The sequence below is a fragment of the Notothenia rossii genome (genome assembly GCF_949606895.1).
Source record: "Notothenia rossii genome assembly, chromosome: 5".
In the NCBI taxonomy this organism is placed as follows: Eukaryota; Metazoa; Chordata; class Actinopteri; order Perciformes; family Nototheniidae; genus Notothenia; species Notothenia rossii.
Genome location: NC_136903.1, coordinates 2856632 through 2877443, shown reverse-complemented (window position 1 = coordinate 2877443; position 20812 = coordinate 2856632). Strand labels below are relative to the sequence as shown.

Genomic DNA, 20812 nt, shown 5'->3' with positions numbered 1-20812 from the left:
GTTCAGGTGTATATCAGTATGTAGTGTCTCTACTTTAAAGAGTCCTCTCCTGCTGATGTTCAGGTGTATATCAGTATGTAGTGTCTCTACTTTAAAGAGTCCCCTCCTGCTGATGTTCAGGTGTATATCAATATGTAGTGTCTCTACTTTAAAGAGTCCTCTCCTGCTGATGTTCAGGTGTATATCAGTATGTAGTGTCTCTACTTTAAAGAGTCCTCTCCTGCTGATGTTCAGGTGTATATCAGTATGTAGTGTCTCTACTTTAAAGAGTCCTCTCCTGCTGATGTTCAGGTGTACAGTATATCAGTATGTAGTGTCTCTACTTTAAAGAGTCCTCTCCTGCTGATGTTCAGGTGTATATCAGTATGTAGTGTCTCTACTTTAAAGAGTCCTCTCCTGCTGATGTTCAGATGTATATCAGTATGTAGTGTCTCTACTTTAAAGAGTCCTCTCCTGCTGATGTTCAGGTGTATATCAGTATGTAGTGTCTCTACTTTAAAGAGTCCTCTCCTGCTGATGTTCAAGTGTATATCAGTATGTAGTGTCTCCAATTTAAAGAGTCCTCTCCTTCTGATGTTCAGGTGTATATCAGTATGTAGTGTCTGTACTTTAAAGAGTCCTCTCTGCTGATGTTCAGGTGTATATCAGTATGTATTGTCTTTACTTTAAAGAGTCCTCTCCTGCTGATGTTCAGGTGTATATCAGTATGTAGTGTCTCTACTTTAAAGAGTGCTCTCCTGCTCATATTCAGGTGTATATCAGTATGTAGTGTCTCTACTTTAAAGAGTCCTCTCCTGCTGATGTTCAGGTGTATATCAGTATGTAGTGTCTCTACTTTAAAGAGTGCTCTCCTGCTCATATTCAGGTGTATATCAGTATGTAGTGTCTCTACTTTAAAGAGTCCTCTCCTGCTGATGTTCAGGTGTATATCAGTATGTAGTGTCTCTACTTTAAAGAGTCCTCTCCTGCTGATGTTCAGGTGTATATCAGCATGTAGTGTCTCTACTTTAAAGAGTCCTCTCCTGCTGATGTTCAGGTGTATATCAGTATGTAGTGTCTCTACTTTAAAGAGTCCTCTCCTGCTGATGTTCAGGTGTATATCAGTATGTAGTGTCTCTACTTTAAAGAGTCCTCTCCTGCTGATGTTCAGGTGTATATCAGTATGTAGTGTCTCTACTTTAAAGAGTCCTCTCCCACTGGTGTTCAGGTGTGTATCAGTATGTAGTGTCTCTACTTTAAAGAGTCCTCTCCTGCTGATGTTCAGGTGTATATCCGTATGTAGTGTCTCTACTTTAAAGAGTCCTCTCCTGCTGATGTTCAGGTGTATATCAGTATGTAGTGTTTCTACTTTAAAGAGTCCTCTCCTGCTGATGTTCAGGTGTATATCAGTATGTAGTGTCTCTACTTTAAAGAGTCCTCTCCTGCTGATGGTCAGGTGTATATCAGTATGTAGTGTCTCTACTTTAAAGAGTCCTCTCCTGCTGATGTTCAGGTGTATATCAGTATATAGTGTCTCTATTTTAAAGAGTCCTCTCCTGCTGATGTTCAGGTGTATATCAGTATGTAGTGTCTCTACTTTAAAGAGTCCTCTCCTGCTGATGTTCAGGTGTATATCAGTATGTAGTGTCTCTACTTTAAAGAGTCCTCTCCTGCTGATGTTCAGCTGTATATCAGTATGTAGTGTCTCTACTTTAAAGAGTCCTCTCCTGCTGATGTTCAGATGTATATCAGTATGTAGTGTCTCTACTTTAAAGAGTCCTCTCCTGCTGATGTTCAGGTGTATATCAGTATGTAGTGTCTCTACTTTAAAGAGTCCTCTCCTGCTGATCAGGTGTATATCAGTATGTAGTGTCTCTAATTTAAAGAGTCCTTTCCTGCTGATGTTCAGGTGTATATCACTATGTAGTGTCTCTACTTTAAAGAGTCCTCTCCTGCTGATGTTCAGGTGTATATCAGTATGTAGTGTCTCTGCTTTAAAGAGTCCTCTCCTGCTGATGTTCAGGTGTATATCAGTATGTAGTGTTTCTACTTTAAAGAGTCCTCTCCTGCTGATGTTCAGGTGTATATCAGTATGTAGTGTCTCTACTTTAAAGAGTCCTCTCCTGCTGATGTTCAGGTGTATATCAGTATGTAGTGTCTCTACTTTAAAGAGTCCTCTCCTGCTGATGTTCAGGTGTATATCAGTATGTAGTGTCTCTACTTTAAAGAGTCCTCTCCTGCTGATGTTCAGGTGTATATCAGTATGTAGTGTCTCTACTTTAAAGAGTCCTCTCCTGCTGATGTTCAGGTGTATATCAGTATGTAGTGTCTCTACTTTAAAGAGTCCTCTCCTGCTGATGTTCAGGTGTATATCAGTATGTAGTGTCTCTACTTTAAAGAGTCCTCTCCTGCTGATGTTCAGATGTATATCAGTATGTAGTGTCTCTACTTTAAAGAGTCCTCTCCTGCTGATGTTCAGGTGTATATCAGTATGTAGTGTCTCTACTTTAAAGAGTCCTCTCCTGCTGATGTTCAGGTGTATATCAGTATGTAGTGTCTCTACTTTAAAGAGTCCTCTCCTGCTGATGTTCAGGTGTATATCAGTATGTAGTGTCTCTACTTTAAAGAGTCCTCTCCTGCTGATGTTCAGGTGTATATCAGTATGTAGTGTCTCTACTTTAAAGAGTCCTCTCCTGCTGATGTTCAGGTGTATATCAGTATGTAGTGTCTCTACTTTAAAGAGTCCTCTCCTGCTGATGTTCAGGTGTATATCAGTATGTAGTGTCTCTACTTTAAAGAGTCCTCTCCTGCTGATGTTCAGATGTATATCAGTATGTAGTGTCTCTACTTTAAAGAGTCCTCTCCTGCTGATGTTCAGGTGTATATCAGTATGTAGTGTCTCTACTTTAAAGAGTCCTCTCCTGCTGATGTTCAGGTGTATATCAGTATGTAGTGTCTCTACTTTAAAGAGTCCTCTCCTGCTGATGTTCAGGTGTATATCAGTATGTAGTGTCTCTACTTTAAAGAGTCCACTCCTGCTGATGTTCAGGTGTATATCAGTATGTAGTGTCTCTACATGTCTCCATGCTTTAATGTTCAAAAAGCTCTTTATTTTTCTAATACTGCCTGTGCTGCAGCATCTCGTTTCACCCTCTGTCTGAAACCAGAGTTTAGCATTTGTTGGAGTGCATGTTAGGAAAAAAGTGCTTTTGAAAAAGACCTGATATTTTTGACATTTACAAATAAAGATGAATGAACCTGTGTCTTTGGTATTGAGGCGAGTGCTGGGGAAATGTGGCATAGGTGGGAGCAATCAGACTTAGATTTCAATGTGCTCGTGTATTAATGTTATCATCTTCAGCATCAGTCTGTAGTTATTTATTGAGAGCATGTATTCATATGACCACAGTTTGTAATGAACTCCTCTAAAGGTCGTCCTCAGATGTCCCTCATGATGTAGCACAGTGTTCAAATCAGCTGTTCACACACCCCAAAACCTTATAGACAACATTATGGCACACTTCCTACTAGGGATGTCCCGATCACCTTTTTTTGCTCCCGATCCGATTCCGATCATTTGATTTTGCAATTTGCCGATACCGATTTTTCCCGATCCGATCTTTATGCAATGCATTTAGAGAAAAAAAAGAAAAAAAGCATTCAAGTTGTCCCTTCAGGTTATTTTTTTATTTAAAGGATATTCTATCCAACATGGATATAGCTTCTTTCTTTCACAGCAGCATTGGATCAGTTCAGTTGTGCAGCATTGGATCAAAACAAAATAAAGCTTTCAGTACTCGTTAGCTTACTGCTACAATTAGACACTGCGCCCACTCTGCTGCCAGATTTGAGAGAAATAACCAGGTCTATGAAAACAAGCCCCAAAGAAGCAACACATACATGATGTTGTGTAATTTGAAACCAAAACTAAGGCCTCAGGATGACTTTAAGACTTGAACATGGTCATTTTTGTTTTGTAACATTGAATACAACATTTAAAAAAAAAAAAAAATCCCGATCCCCGATTTTTTTCTCCGATTCCGATCTTTTGAAAATCACGTGATCGGCTCCGATCCCCGATCACGTGATCGGATCGGGACATCTCTACTTCCTACTACACTATCTCACCTGTGAAGAGGTATGTTCAGCTCATCTGAGAACAGCTCATGGTGTTCTTCTTCATATTATTTGGTGCCGTTATAATAAAATCAGCTGTTTTTTTCTCTTTTCTTTTTTTTCACAACAAGCAAAAACAAAACAAAAATCGTCAGACATTAATTTGACTTTGTTTATTCCAAAGAAAAGAGATAATTATTATTTTTGAGACTTATTCATAAAGTGGTCTTCAGTTGTGTGAGCCAATATGCAACATTTCCTATATAATCTATGATTACACAATACAAGTGATAGATTTAGCATCAAGACATGGAAAGTACAAAAGCTTCTCATTTTGAATGTGTTGCTCTCTAGATGATTTCAAAGGCAGGTTATAGAGTTTTTAGAATTCATCAGATCGTTTCAATATCTGTAGTCAAATTGGTTTGCTCTTTTAGTAGCAACGAAAACATTTAAAGAAAAAAATGCATTGATCACAATCTGATAATAAAGTATAAACAACGCCCATCCCATAAAACACATTTATTTCTAACATTAAATGATATTGAACCTGATTTAAAATCAAAGGGTTGTTCTACTCAGTGTGATTGACAGGAGAGATGATCAGAGGGGCAGAGTTTTTACCACCATCGTTGTCACAAGGACTAAAGAATGGGTAGAGTTTCTCTTTGAAGCAGCAGCCAGTGAAGGAGTAGATCAGAGCTGCAGCATCAACATCATAAAAGGAGACCAGACCCTCCTCATAATCCACAAACACCCCCACCTTCTGAGGCTGAGACTTCAGAGAGAGACGGACTGGAGGAACAGCACAAGCTTGGTACTCATTTCCATTCCTCAACACTATCGTCCAGTAACCATCCTGAGGAGACAGTGATATCTTTCCCTTCCTGTTGATCGACTCTCTGACCACTCCTAGATCCCACTTAGTCTTCCCTTTAACCTGAACCTCGCAATAAAATATTCCTGAAGAGAAACTCTGCTTTGCTAAGACATTAGGACAAGTTTTAAATCTCTCTGGATTGTTTGGGAGATTCTTCCTCACATCATCATGTTTAACTTGTTTTCCATCATCAGACAGGATGAGATAGGGAAGTGCTGTATCAGGATCAAGAGTCACCTCCACCTCAGACTGCTGGACCCTCTTCAGCTGGACCTCAGAGAGCAGCTTCTTCATCTGTTTACTGAGCGTCTCCCCAAGCTGAGTCACAGCTCTCCTCACAGTCCCCTCATATGAAGGTGGACGGACCCTGACTTCTGTCCAGTTCTTGGTGGGTGGAGCAGCGTTCAGGGACGTGAAGCTTTGGAGGAGGTGGAGCTGGTCTTCAGAGCGTGAGAGCTGCTCCACCTCAGAGCTTCTCTTCTTCAGCTCAGAGACTTCCTGTTCCAGCTCTTTGATGAAGCCTTCAGCCTGTTCCTCTGTCTCTCTCTGCTTCTCTTTGATGGTGTCGATGAGCTCGGCCTGGCTTCTCTCAACAGACTCCTTCAGAGCGGTGAAGACCTGAACACCATCTGCTATCTCTCTGTCTGCTCCTTCCTTACTGAGCTCCACTGAGCAGTTCATCTCCTGAATCTTCAGTCGTCTCTTCTGGATCATCTGCTGGATTTCAGCCTCTGTCTTCCCCAGCTCAGCCTTCTTTCCTTCATATCCTTCTTTCAGAGGAACTACATCATGTGTCTTGTGTTCTGAAACAGAGCAGAGCATGCAGACACACACCTGGTCGGTCTTACAGAACAGCTCCAGCAGTTTATCGTGCTTCACACACATCCTGCCTTCCAGGTTCTCCTCAGGGTTGATCAGCTGATGTTTCTTCAGGCCTGCTCTTGTCAGGTGAGGCTCCAGGTGAGTCTCACAGTAGGACTCCAGACACACCAGGCAGGACTTCAGGGCCTTCAGTCTGGTTCCAGTGCAGGCGTCACAGGGAACTTCTCCTGGTTTGACAATGTGTTGCTCTGAGCTGCTGCTGGTGGCTTTCTGTTGAGCTGACTGTCTGAACTGAGCAGCCATCTCAGAGATGAAAGTGTTGACCCGCAGCTCAGGCTTTATGTTGAACACCTCTTTGCAGTTGGGACACTGACTCGGGACATTTCTATCCCAGTGTTGAGAGATGCAGGCTTTACAGAAGTTGTGTCCACATGGTGTGCTGACTGGATCAGTGAACACATCCAGACAGATGGAGCACAGAAACTGATCTTCGGTCAGCGGACAGCTGGCAGCAGACATGTCTAAACTCTGAGGACAAAACGTGAGAAGAAACACAACTTAATGACATATTGTTTATTTGCCATGTCTATTTGAGTCCTATTACGAACCTGAAAATGTTAACAAGCCCAACGTCTAATGTTAGAAATGTATTGTAAAGGTCCCCAGCACATAGAGACTGCAGGATGCTAACTTTTCGGGCAATTTGCACAATTAGCATAAGTTATGTTATTAGCATGAATCAGCTCTATCTACCAGGGGGTTAAAGATGGCTCAAACGTGCAGTTCAGATGTTGTAGACGTAGAACAAACAACCAAAAACATTGTTTTTCAAAAAAGTCACTTCTTAATATTATAAATAAAATCTGGAAAATCATAGCAGCATTTAGTTTAAACTCTAAAAAACACAATGTGCAAGCTCTATTCATTTTGGGGGATTTTGCCATTGTTGAACAGAGGATTGAATCCTCCTTGCTGAGCATCACTGAAGTTAATAGTTTACAGTAAAGTTATCAGCTGTATAAAGGCCGAGAGCAGTTATTACAGAAACAGTGCGGCTGAGAAAGAAGGGTTCAAAGCTCAAGGCTGCTCACCACAGTGTGTCACAATTATATAAGAAGAAATATGTAAATGTCATGCTTTTTATAAGTAATTCCAAAAACTTGTAACATAACACCATATACCTTGCTTTGGACAGTCCAGAACAAATCTAATACTTAGATACTACTTTGTTTAATGAAGTCATTGTCATGTCCAAGAAACTTATTGTGAAAGTTTATTCTTTATGTTAGAGTTGTCATGTCCCTTTGTCTTGTGCTTTATGTCTATACCCTTAATTATTTCTTCCTCTCATTTCAGGCCTCCACGCTCCCCGCCCCTTTTCTGTCTCCTGCGTCCTTGATTATTTTCCCCGCCCTGATTGTTTCCAACTGTGTCCCCTTTACCTGTGTATATATTGTGTTAGCTCCCTCCTGTTAATTGTCAGTTCGTTGTCTCACGAAGACCACGTATCGGCTTACCTCACGGACCTTTTCACGGACCTTTCACGGACCTATGCTATAGATCGCATTATAGTTTTCCTCGAAAGAGTGGTTTTGTTTTCCTTGTTTTATTACTGTGCAAATTCCAGTAAAGTCTTTATTTTGAAACGCTATCTGAGTCTGAGTTTTGAGTCGTGCAATTGAGTTCATGCCTCAGTGTTCTCCCCTTGACAGTACGAACTGACCATCAAAATGAACTCAGCCGACTCAGATCAGATTAAGAACGCTATCCGTTCTCAGGGCCAACGTCTTGGGCAACAAGAGGAGCGTATGGCCACCATGCAGCAGGGAGTGCAGGATCTAACCAGCAGCCAGGGGGAACTACAAACATCGTTGACGACCCAAGTTAATCTACTGGCAGCAGAGGTTCAGCGTGTGCTCACTCACCTGCAGGCTGTTTCTCCTCCTACGACTCCTCCGGTTCCAGCGGTGACCGGATTCGATCCCAACCGGGTTACTGAGCCGCACAGTGCTTCCATGCGTCTGGCTCCACCCGAAAGGTACTCCGGGGACTCAGAAGGCTGCCGGCCGTTCATCGTGCAGTGTGAGTTACACTATCACCACCAACCGGCTGCTTTTCCCACGGACATTTCCAAAGTGGCTTTTATGATCTCTCATCTCTCCGGCCGAGCAGCAGCGTGGGCCACGGCAGAATGGTCCCGAGGCTCGCCTATCTGCGGGTCTCTGGAAAACTTCATAGACACTATGAGGAAGACCTTCGATCAAACCACGCCGGGCAGGGAAGCAGCTCGGGCTCTGATCAAGCTGCGACAACATCAGCGGAGTGTGGCTGACTACGCCATCGAGTTCCGGACTAAGGCAGCCGACAGCGGCTGGAACTCCGCTGCATTGTTTGACGCTTTCGTCAGCGGTCTCTCGGATTCTTTACAAGACCAGCTGGCGCCTCTCGATCTGCCCGCTGATTTGGACTCTGTCATATCCATGGCTTTACGTATAGACAATCGTTTGACGGAGAGGAGAAGGAATAAATCCAAGGATGCGGTTGATCCACCTCTCCAGAGGAGACGCTCGCCGCTGGATATTACTTCTTCTTGGAGGCCCCGTCACCCCTCACCACCTGCGTTCCGGACAACAGCGCCCCCTGGCTCCGTGGAGGAGCCAATGCAGTTGGGCCGCGCCAAGCTGTCGCTGGCAGAACGTCAGCGTCGATTCAAGGAAGGTCTGTGTTTCTACTGCGGGCAGCGCGGACACCCACAAGCGGCTTGTCCGGTAAAAGAGGAGGCTCACCAATGAAGAGGAGTACGTTGGTGAGCCGGATCTCTTCCTCTGACTTTCCTCCTCGCACCCTGACCCGGATCCAGGTAAAAATACAGACAATGTAGTTACTCATGGTGTTCTCATTGACTCAGGGGCGGACGAAAGTCTTATGGATTGGGGTTTAGTTAAAAAATGGGACATAAAAACTAAACCTCTACCCCAGCCTCTTGAAGCGAGTGCTCTCGATGGGCGGCTGTTGTTTAAAGTGACTCACCAAACGGAGCCTTTAGAAGTAAGATGTAATGATAACCACCATGAGACAATGTCTTTTCACTTATTTAACTCAGCCCAACATCCACTCATTTTGGGGTTTCCCTGGTTGAAACTTCATAACCCTCACATAGATTGGCAATCTGGGAGGGTGGAGGGGTGGGGAAAGAATTGCATTGATCTCTGTTTTAAGCAGGTAGCAGAGATTGACAGGGGATGTAACACTGGGAGTGTTAGGCAGGATACAGTCCCAAAAATATATCTTCCGGATGTACTTTCAGTTCCTTCCTGCTACCACGACCTTAGTGAAGTTTTTAGTAAGTCCAAAGCTCTGGCTCTTCCTCCTCACCGCTCCTATGACTGTGCTATTGACTTAATTGCCGGGTCTCCCATTCCTAAGGGTCGACTTTATGCAATTTCAGGACCTGAGAAAGAGGCCATGAAGGACTATATTGATGCCTCCCTCAAGACAGGGCTTATTCGTCATTCCTCATCCCCAGCAGGGGCAGGTTTTTTTTTCGTGGGCAAAAAGGATGGGTCTCTTAGGCCCTGTATCGACTACTCACCTCTCAATGACATTACGGTTAAAAACCGGTACCCCCTCCCTCTCATCTCGTCCGCTTTCGAGCAGCTTCAGGATGCCAAGGTTTTCACCAAATTAGACCTGCGGAACGCCTATCATTTGGTCAGGATCAGGGAGGGCGATGAATGGAAGACGGGTTTTAACACCCCTTCAGGACATTATGAATACCTGGTCATGCCGTTTGGATTGTCAAACGCTCCTGCAGTCTTCCAGGCTATGATCAACGACGTGTTGAGGGAGTTTCTGAACCGTTTCGTTTTTGTTTATCTGGACGACATTCTGATCTACTCCCCTGACCTTCACACCCACAAACAACATGTCCGCCTGGTTCTACAGAAACTGCTCCAAAATAAGTTGTTTGTCAAAGCTGAAAAGTGTGAATTTCATGTGGAAACAGTCACTTTTTTGGGCTTCATCATTTCCCCAGGTCAGGTTATGATGGACCCAGAGAAGGTTAGCGCAGTAGCCTGTTGGCCTACCCCTGACTCTCGCAAAAAGGTGCAGCAGTTTTTAGGCTTTGCTAATTTTTACAGACGTTTTGTGCGGAGCTTCAGCGCTATTGCAGCCCCTCTTCATGTCCTCACGTCCCCTCAGGTGCCTTTTGTGTGGTCTCCTCAGGCTGAGGAGGCTTTTTCTCGGCTGAAAAAGATGTTCACCACTGCCCCCATACTTACCATGCCGGATCCCACTCGCCAGTTCGTGGTGGAAGTGGATGCCTCCAACGAGGGGGTGGGAGCGGTCCTCTCCCAGCAACAACAGAAGGACAACAAACTTCACCCCTGCGCCTTCCTGTCCAGGAAGCTCTCCCCGGCAGAGAGAAATTATGACGTGGGAAACCGTGAGTTGCTGGCCGTGAAGTTAGCGTTGGAAGAGTGGAGGCATTGGTTGGAGGGAGCCGAGCATCCTTTTGTGGTCTGGACCGATCACAAGAACCTGGAGTACATCAGAAAGGCCAAAAGACTGAACTCCCGCCAGGCTAGGTGGACCTTGTTTTTCAACCGTTTTGACTTTGTTCTTTCCTACAGGCCGGGGTCTCAGAATGTCAAGCCTGACTCTCTGTCCCGTCTGTTTGACCCTGTGCCTGCAGCCAAGGAGCCGGAACCCATCATCCCATTGAACCGGGTGGTAGGAGCGCTGACTTGGCCAGTGGAGAAGGAGGTAATACGTGCCAATGCTGGAGCTCCTGCACCAAGGGGTTGCCCGCCTAACCGGATTTTTGTTCAGGAGGCCGAGCGACCACAGGTGATCCACTGGGCTCACACTTCGCTGCTCACCTGTCACCCCGGAGTCAAGAGAACTATGTTCATTGTTAAACAACGTTTCTGGTGGACATCCATGGAGAAGGAGGTGAAGGAGTATGTGGAGGCGTGCCCTATCTGCGCTCGAAACAAGACCTCTTCCAGGTCGCGAATAGGGTTATTACAACCACTCCCTATTCCCAACAGGCCCTGGTCAGAGATCTCCATGGACTTCGTCACTGGCCTGCCCCTCTCTAGAGGTAAAACCACAGTTCTCACGGTAGTGGACAGATTTTCCAAAATGACACATTTCATTGCTCTGCCAAAGATGCCCTCAGCTAAGGAAACGGCGGAGGTCATGATGCAGAATGTGTTTCGGCTTCATGGTTTCCCTAAGGATATTGTCTCCGACCGGGGCCCCCAGTTTGTGTCACGCTTCTGGAAGGAGTTCTGCAGCCTCATCGGTGCCACGGTCAGTCTCTCGTCTGGATATCATCCGGAGTCTAACGGCCAGACAGAGCGCCTAAATCAAGAACTGGAGACCTGCCTGCGCTGCCTGGTGTCCCAGAATCCATCCTCCTGGAGCGAGCACCTCACCTGGGTTGAGTATGCACACAACATCCTCCCTACTTCTGCCACGGGCCTGTCCCCGTTTCACTGTGTTTATGGCTACCAGCCGCCACTGTTCCCAGCCACGGAGAGGGAGGTCACGGTCCCGTCTGCCCACGCTCTGGTCAGGCGTTGTCGGCGCGTGTGGGCTGCGGCTAGGAAGATACTCTGCAGGAATTCACAACTGGTTAAAAGAGCAGCAGACCGAAAACGCCGACCAGCCCCTGTATACCAGCCAGGCCAAAAAGTCTGGCTCTCTACACGAGACCTTCCCCTCCACGTACTCTCCCGAAAACTGGCTCCCCGGTTTGTGGGTCCTTTTCCCATCACCAAGGTCATAAACCCAGTCTCAGTGAGACTACGGCTTCCCAGGGCCATGAAGGTACATCCCACCTTCCATGTAGGGAAATTAAAACCATTGAAGGAGAGCGCTATGGTTCCCACCGTCAAACCCCCCCCGCCCCCCCGGATGATCGATGGAGGTCCGGTTTACACGGTCAAGTCACTATTGGCTAGTCGGAAAAGGGGTAGAGGGCGACAGTTACTGGTTGACTGGAAGGGTTATGGTCCTGAGGAGCGGCAATGGATTCCTTCCCGCTTCATCGTGGACAAAAGCCTCATTGAGGATTTTGACCGCCTCAACTCAGAGGAGCCTGGGCCGTCAGGAGCCGTCCCTAGAAGGGGGGGTACTGTCATGTCCAAGAAACTTATTGTGAAAGTTTATTCTTTATGTTAGAGTTGTCATGTCCCTTTGTCTTGTGCCTTATGTCTATACCCTTAATTATTTCTTCCTCTCATTTCAGGCCTCCACGCTCCCCGCCCCTTTTCTGTCTCCTGCGTCCTTGATTATTTTCCCCGCCCTGATTGTTTCCAACTGTGTCCCCTTTACCTGTGTATATATTGTGTTAGCTCCCTCCTGTTAATTGTCAGTTCGTTGTCTCTCGAAGACCACGTATCGGCTTACCTCACGGACCTTTTCACGGACCTTTCACGGACCTATGCTATAGATCGCATTATAGTTTTCCTCGAAAGAGTGGTTTTGTTTTCCTTGTTTTATTACTGTGCAAATTCCAGTAAAGTCTTTATTTTGAAACGCTATCTGAGTCTGAGTTTTGAGTCGTGCAATTGAGTTCATGCCTCAGTGTTCTCCCCTTGACAAATCCTTTGCTTCAGGAAGATGGGTAGCTTCGAGGGATGTCCCGATCACCTTTTTTTGCTCCCAATCCGATTCCGATCTTTTGATTTTGACAATTTCCCGATACCGATTTTTCCCGATCCGATCTTTATGCAATGCATTAAGAGAAAAAAAAGCATTCAAGTTGTCACTTAAGGTTATTTTTTTTAATTTAAATTGGATATTCTATCCAACATGGATATAGCTTCTTTCTTTCACAGCAGCATTGGATCAGTTCAGTTGTGCAGCATTGGATCAAAACAAAATAAAGCTTTCAGTACTCGTTAGCTTACTGCTACAATTAGACACTGCGCCCACTCTGTTGCCAGATTTGAGAGAAATAAGCAGGTCTATGAAAACAAGCCCCAAAGAAGCAACACATACATGATGTTGTGTAATTTGAAACAAAAACTAAGGCCTCAGGATGACTTTAAGACTTGAACATGGTCATTTTTGTTTTGTAACATTGAATACAAAATTTAAAAAATCCCGATCCCCGATTTTTTTCCCCCCGATTCCGATCTTTTGAAAATCACGTGATCGGCTCCGATCCCCGATCACGTGATCGGATCGGGACATCTCTACTTCCTACTACACTATCTCACCTGTGAAGAGGTATGTTCAGCTCATCTGAGAACAGCTCATGGTGTTCTTCTTCATATTATTTGGTGCTGTTTTAATAAAATCAGCTGTTTTTTTCTCTTTTTTTTACACAACAAGCAAAAACATAACAAAAATCATCAGACTTTAATTTGACTTTGTTTATTCCAGAGAAAAGAGATAATTATTATTTTTGAGACTTATTCATAAAATGGTCTTCAGTTGTGTGAGCCAATATGCATCATTTCCTATATAATCTATGATTACACAATACAAGTGATAGATTTAGCATCAAGACATGGAAAGTACAAGAGCTTCTCATTTTGAATGTGTTGCTCTCTAGATGATTTCAAAGGCAGGTTATAGAGTTTTTAGAATTCATCAGATCGTTTCAATATATGTAGTCAAATTGGTTTGCTGTTTTAGTAGCAACGAAAACATTTAAAGAAAAAAATGCATTGATCACAATCTGATAATAAAGTATAAACAACGCCCATCCCATAAAACACATTTATTTCTAACATTAAATGATATTGAACCTGATTTCAAATCAAAGGGTTGTTCTACTCGGTGTGATTGACAGGAGAGATGATCAGAGGGGCAGAGTTTTCACCACCATCGTTGTTACAAGGACTAAAGAATGGGTAGAGTTTCTCTTTGAAGCAGCAGCCTGTGAAGGAGTAGATCAGAGCTGCAGCATCAACATCATAAAAGGAGACCAGACCCTCCTCATAATCCACAAACACCCCCACCTTCTCAGGCTGAGACTTCAGAGAGAGACGGACATCAGGGTCGAGAGCTTCGTACTCATTTCCGTTCCTCAACCATATCAGCCAGTAACCGTTCTGAGGAGACAGTGTGATGATTCCCTTCCTGTTGATCGACTCTCTGGCCACTCCTAAATCCCACTGAGTCTTCCCTTTAACCTGAACCTCGTAATAAAATCTTCCTGAAGAGAAACTCTGCTTTGCTAAGACATTAGCACACTGATTAAATCTCTCTGGATTGTCTGGGAGATTCTTCCTCACATCACCATCTTTCACTTGTTTTCCATCATCAGACAGGATGAGGTCAGGATGTGCTGTATCAGGATCAAGAGTCACCTCCACCTCAGACTGCTGGACCCTCTTCAGCTCCACCTCAGAGAGCAGCTTCTTCATCTGTTTCCTGAGCGTCTCCCCCAGCTGAGTCACAGCTCTCCTCACAGACCCCTCATATGAAGGTGGACGGACCCTGACTTCTGTCCAGTTCTTGGTGGGTGGAGCAGCGTTCAGGGACGTGAAGCTTTGGAGGAGGTGGAGCTGGTCTTCAGAGCGTGAGAGCTGCTCCACCTCAGAGCTTCTCTTCTTCAGCTCAGAGACTTCCTGTTCCAGCTCTTTGATGAAGCCTTCAGCCTGTTCCTCTGTCTCTCTCTGCTTCTCTTTGATGGTGTCCATGAGCTCGGCCTGGCTTCTCTCAACAGACTCCTTCAGAGCGGTGAAGACCTGAACACCATCTGCTATCTCTCTGTCTGCTCCTTCCTTACTGAGCTCCACTGAGCAGTTCATCTCCTGAATCTTCAGTCGTCTCTTCTGGATCATCTGCTGGATTTCAGCCTCTGTCTTCCCCAGCTCAGCCTTCTTTCCTTCATATCCTTCTTTCAGAGGAACTACATCATGTGTCTTGTGCTCTGAATAGGTGCAGAGCATGCAGACACACACCTGGTCGGTCTTACAGAACAGCTCCAGCAGTTTATCGTGCTTCACACACATCCTGCCTTCCAGGTTCTCCTCAGGGTTGATCAGCTGATGTTTCTTCAGGCCTGCTCTTGTCAGGTGAGGCTCCAGGTGAGTCTCACAGTAGGACTCCAGACACACCAGGCAGGACTTCAGGGCCTTCAGTCTGGTTCCAGTGCAGGCGTCACAGGGAACTTCTGCTGGTTTGACAACGTGTTGCTCTGAGCTGCTGCTGCTGGCTTTCTGTTGAGCTGACTTTCTGAACTGAGCAGCCATCTCAGAGATGAAAGTGTTGACCTGCAGCTCAGGCTTTATGTTGAAAACTTCTTTACAGTTGGGACACTGACTCGGGACATTTCTATCCCAGTGTTGAGAGATGCAGGCTTTACAGAAGTTGTGTCCACATGGTGTGCTGACTGGATCAGTGAACACATCCAGACAGATGGAGCACAGAAACTGATCTTCGGTCAGTAGACAGCTGGCAGCAGACATGTCTACACTCTGAGGACAAAACGTGAGAAGAAACACAACTTAATGACATATTGTTTATTTGCCATGTCTATTTGAGTCCTATTAGTAAGTAAGTAAGTAAGTAAAAGTTTATTTCTAAAGCACCCCTCCCAGCACGAATGCACAGAGTGCTGTACAAAATATAGCAGTCAAAACAATTAGGCCAATATGGCACTAAGGCATAATAATAACAAAGCATAACATGACAGGAAAATAGAATAAAAACTTAAAAACAAAACATGAAACCAAGTGCAAGAGGACCAGTGATCGACAGTGACAGGACAGTGACGTGATGAACGGCCTAAGACTGCTCAAACGCCTGCTTAAATAAGTGCGTCTTTAGGTGTCCCTTGAACAGGTTGAGGGAGGGAGCCGATCTCAGGACCGGGGTAAGTGCGTTCCAGAGTCTAGGGGCGGCCGCCCCAAACGCCCGGTCCCCCCTGGTCTTTAGTCGGGTCCTGGGCACTGCCAGAAGCCCCTGGTCAGAGGACCTCAGCGAACGAGTGTTTTGGTGTGGTGGAATGAGCTCGCTGATGTAGGCTGGGGCTTGGCCGTTTAGAGCTTTGTATGAGATAATCAGGATCTTGTACTGGATCCTGAAATGAACTGGTAGCCAGTGCAGGGAGGCTAGAATGGGGGTGATATGGCAGGATTTTTTAGACCTGGTGATTAAGCGGGCGGCAGCGTTTTGAACCAGCTGCAGACGGTGAACAGAGGCTTTGCTGAGACAGGTGAAAAGTGAATTACAGTAGTCTAACCGGGATGATATGAATGCGTGGACAGCCATTTCAAGCTCTGCATGAGACACAATGGACCTGAGTTTAGCGATGTTGCGGATGTGGAAAAAACAGTTGCGGGTCAGTGAGGAAACATGTTTGTCCATGTTCATAGCCTGGTCGAAGAACACCCCAAGATTTCTGATGTGGGGGTGAACGTTGGTGGTGAGGGGCCCCATTAGGTTTTTTACCTTGGCTGCTAGGGAGTCTGAGGCAATTATAAGTACCTCTGTCTTCGCCGCATTTAGCTGGAGGAAATTTCTCCCCATCCAGCCCTCAATGGCAGCTAGACAGTCCAGTAGGATGTTAATTTTCTGCATGTTTTGCGGAGTGAAGGACACATACAGCTGGATATCATCAGCGTAGCAGTGGTAGGACACACCCTTAAAGCTGCTGATGATAGAGCCAAGGGGGAGCAAATATAAGGCCCAGAGGAGTGGGGCCAAGATGGAACCCTGTGGTACCCCACAGGGTAGGGGAGCAGGGTCAGAAGTGAACGGACCAACGGCCACTGAGAATGACCTTCCTCCGAGATATGAGGAAAACCAATCTAGGGCTCTCCCTGAAATGCCCACCCACTCTCTAAGCCTATCCAGCATGATGCTGTGGTCCACAGTATCAAATGCTGCGCTGAGGTCTAACATGATCAGCACAGCGCATTCACCCGAGTCTGCAGCCATCAGGATGTCGTTAGAGACCCTGAGGAGTGCAGTCTCAGTGGAATGCTTCGTGCGGAAACCAGATTGAAATTTATCTAGGGTGTTAGTGTTGGCCAGAAAAGCGTTGAGCTGGTTCGCAACAACCTTTTCAAGCACTTTGGATGTGAAAGGCAGCTTAGAAATAGGTCTATAGTTTTTTGGGAGAGAGGGGTCCAGGTTAGGTTTCTTAAGGAGGGGCTCGACAACCGCCTGCTTAAAATATGAAGGGACAGAGCCAGATTCAAGAGAAAAGTTAATGATGGAAACCAAACCGGGGCCAACAGAGTTGATTGCTTCTTTCAGGATGGAGGTGGGGATGACATCTAGTGGACTGGAAGAGCGTTTCATGGAATTAACTATGTCAATGAGATCTTGAAGGGAAATAGGGGCAAAACAGTTCAAAGTTGAATGCCTGGCTGGGCAGGTGGGGAGGGGGGAGAGGGAGGGGGAAATGCTGGCTCTCACATCCGCAACCTTGTTTACAAAGAACAAGAGAAAGTCATTACAATCCTCATTTGAGAAAACAGGGATGGGGGGGAGAGGAGAACTAACAATGTTGTTGATGGTCTTAAACAGGATGCTAGGATTGTGCTTACTGGATGTAATGATATCAGAGAAGTAGGCTGCCCTGGCATCTCTAACCATGTTGTTGTATTCAGACATAAGGTCCTTTAGGTAAAGGCGGTGCACCTGGAGATGGGTAGATTTCCAGAGACGCTCTACTTTACGGCATTTTCGTCTAAAATTGTAGATGTTTTCATTTAACCAGGGGGAGTGGTTAACTGCTAACAGCTTTCTAGTAAGCATGGGGGCGACCTCGTCTAGAATACTAGAGCAGTGGGTGTTAAAGGAGTTAACCATGAGATCTATGTCGACATGGGAGGGGTTTACTATGTTGCTGTCAAATTTAGAGGCGAATTTATTCGCTGTCAGGCTGTTGATAACGTGCGAGCATTTAACTTGCTTCCCCAGAACAACGTCATTATCAAACAGTGTGTTAAACAGGACACAATAATGATCAGAGACAGTCAACTCTTCAGTGCAAATCGAATTAATCTTTAAACCAGTAGTAAATACAAGATCAAGCGTATTACCTTTTGCATGGGTGGGACCAGAAACATGTTGCGTAAAGTTAAATGATTCTGTGACATTCAAAAAGTTTACAGCAAAGGAGTCCGAGCTATCGTTGACGTGAACGTTAAAATCCCCAACCATCAAAACTCTATCAAAGCGGATGATGGAAGCTAAAAAATGTCCGAAATCCGTAATAAAATTTGCGTTTCTGCCCGGAGGGCGATAGATCAAAATGCAGTAGAAAGGGTTGGCGCGACCAACTTTGGAGACTGAGACCTCAAAAGTGGAGAAAGTTCCGCAGCTCACTGAACGTGTAGAGAAGCCGTCCCTGTTTATTATGGCAAGGCCCCCGCCTCGGCCTGTTGTTCGCGGGACACAGGAGTAAGAGCAGTCCGGGGGACATAGTTCGTTGAGAGCAGCAAATTCCTCGGTCTTCTGCCACGTCTCCGTGATGAACAGAAAGTCCAAGTCCTTAGATGTGAAGAGATCATTCAGAGCGAACGATTTGTTAGCGATTGAACGGGCATTCAACAGACCCACGCTGATGTTATCGGAGCCGGCCCTCCCGATGGTGGAAGCCCGAGGTAGAGAACGCAGACACCCAGGCACTGAAGCCACACTGGAGAACACTGCGCGTCTTCTTACCGGGACGAAAGCCGGGAGCTGCATCGAGGAGGCAGGTAGAATTGGACGGAGACAGGACGGTCTCACAGTACAGCCAGCCGCCGTGGATACGGCGAGGAGTGCAGACCAGGGACGATCACAGGTAAGATTTCTCAGTCTCACCGAAACGCCCGCTCGTCTACCCCGTCTTCGCGTACGCTTCGTCCGGGTGCAGCCAGGGCAGGGAGCCCAGACAGCCCGAGGCAGATGTTGGCGTAGGGCGCCATGAGCGCTCCAGAAATCATAGTGGTGTTGCACGGGGGATAACGCTGAGAAACCGATATCCAGCAGAGTCTGACGAGCATAAACTCTAGCCGATTTGGCACTTTTTAGAAAGGACGTTACAAACAAAACCACGAAAAACAGAAGAGGTAGGAAGCGAAAATGACGAGCTGCCAACACAGGCGCGGCCATCTTGCTTAGAGATTACGAACGTGAAAATGTGAACAAGCCCAACGTCTAATGTTAGAAATGTATAGTAAAGTTCCCCAGCACATAGAGACTGCAGGATGCTAACTTTTCGGGCAATTTGCACAATTAGCATAAGTTATGTTATTAGCATGAATCAGCTCTATCTACCAGGGGGTTAAAGATGGCTCAAACGTGCAGTTCAGATGTTGTAGACGTAGAACAAACAACCAAAAACATTGTTTTTCAAAAAAGTCGTTAATATTATAAATAAAATCTGGAAAATCATAGCAGCATTTAGTTTAAACTCTAAAAAACACAATGTGTAAGCTCTATTCGTTTTGGGGGATTTTGCCATTGTTGAACAGAGGAGTGAAACCTCCTTGCTGAGCATCACTGAAGTTAATAGTTTACAGTAAAGTTATCAGCTGTATAAAGGCCGAGAGCAGTTATTACAGAAACAGTGCGGCTGAGAAAGAAGGGTTCAAAGCTCAAGGCTGCTCACCACAGTGTGTCACAATCATATAAGAAGAAATGTGTAAATGTCATGCTTTTTATAAGTAATTCCAAAAACTTGTAACATAACACCAGATACCTTGCTTTGGACAGTCCAGAACAAATCTAATATTTAGATACTACTTTGTTTAATACAGTCATTTATAAAGATGTTTTCAAATACAGGAAATATGAAAATAAGTTTAAGCTAATGCTAGCTTTGGCTGTATTCTGTCTAACATTCCTTACCCAGAGTTTACATTGTATTTTTGGCTGTTGCTAATATCTTAACCGACACATTTATATTGTATAATATTCTTTATCTGGTCAAATGGATGTAATACAGTCAGATTCAGATTTTAATCCAACTTTGACTAAATATTAAGTGATGTGTCTGTAGTGCACTCACCAGAGTTTGCAGAGATCCTGCTGAGTTGAAAAGAGCTACTGAGCCGAGTGTGTCTTCAGAGAAACAGAGACACTGCTGCTCTGCTGTCGCTCCGACAAACTTCAGCTTTCATTTCCGGGAAATTGAAACTCTTCTGTTACCGTGTGGTTCCACCTCTCAGTGGCAGTTTGCCAAGAGGAAGTGGAGGAAGAACTGTTGAGACTTGTTATTTAACTTTGTGACGATGCATTTTACAACTGATCCAAGAGGCTTTCAAACAGTGTATTGAGCACAAGTAGGAATATTTTATCAATGCATTTCCTCCTTCCGCTTTATTTCAGTTTTACAGGCTGTGTGTTATGGTCCCTGTTTAAGAGCAGCTGGTGAAACACTTCTGCTGCATTCGACACGGTGAACCATCAGATCCTCCTTCACACTCTCCAAGAACTTGGAGTTTCAGGGACTGCACTTTCCCTCCTCACCTCATACCTCAAAGACCGCACCTACAGGGTAACTTGGAGAGGGTCCGAGTCCGATCCTTGTCAATTAACTACAGGGGTCCCTCAGGGCTTTGTTCTCGGTCCCCTCCTCTTCTCCTTGTAAACAAACTCGCTCGGATCAGTCATTAGCCCGCATGGTTTTTCATACCACTGCTACGCTGACGACACCCAACTAATTCTGTCCTTTCCCCGCTCAGAGACCCAGGTCGTCGCACGCATCTCTGCTTGTCTAGCTGACATCTCTCAGTGGATGTCTGCTCACCACCTCAAGCTCAACCTTGACAAGACTGAACTGCTTTTCCTTCCGGGAAAAGATTGTCCCACTCTTGACCTAACAATGAACATCGGCCCCTCTGTTGTTTCCCCGACTCAGACTGCAAGGAATCTGGGTGTGACCCTAGATAACAAACTGTCCTTCACTGCAAACATCTCTGCTACAACCCGCTGCTGCAGATACACGCTTTACAACATCAGGAGGATACGTCCCCTCCTGACCCAGAAAGAGACACAGGTTCTGGTCGAGGCTCCCGTCATCTCACGCCTAGACTACTGCAACTC

General features: G+C 45.4%; 3 protein-coding genes across 4 annotated transcripts in view; 1 reads left to right on the top strand and 2 right to left on the bottom strand.

The window, feature by feature from the left end:
- LOC307040153 (uncharacterized protein) overlaps positions 1-20812 on the top strand; it is a 161292-nt gene that overhangs the window by 17517 nt on the left and 122963 nt on the right. The window lies entirely within an intron of this gene.
- On the bottom strand, positions 4254-6316 carry LOC307040130 (E3 ubiquitin-protein ligase TRIM21-like; the record flags this gene model as incomplete). Its single annotated transcript, XM_079682710.1, has 1 exon — positions 4254-6316. One exon carries the CDS (start codon positions 6314-6316, stop codon positions 4670-4672), a length of 1647 nt encoding a protein of 548 aa, XP_079538836.1. The 3' UTR covers positions 4254-4669.
- LOC307040133 (E3 ubiquitin-protein ligase TRIM21-like) lies at positions 13174-20027 on the bottom strand. The gene is made up of 2 exons (XM_079682713.1): positions 19776-20027; positions 13174-15243 (listed from the first exon to the last, which is right to left on the bottom strand). Exon 2 carries the CDS (start codon positions 15232-15234, stop codon positions 13591-13593), a length of 1644 nt encoding a protein of 547 aa, XP_079538839.1. The 5' UTR covers positions 15235-15243; positions 19776-20027; the 3' UTR covers positions 13174-13590.

Excerpts from the sequence above, each read along its gene's own strand:
- LOC307040133 (XM_079682713.1), bottom strand. The coding sequence starts at position 15,234 with ATGTCTGCTGCCAGCTGTCTACTGACCGAAGATCAGTTTCTGTGCTCC.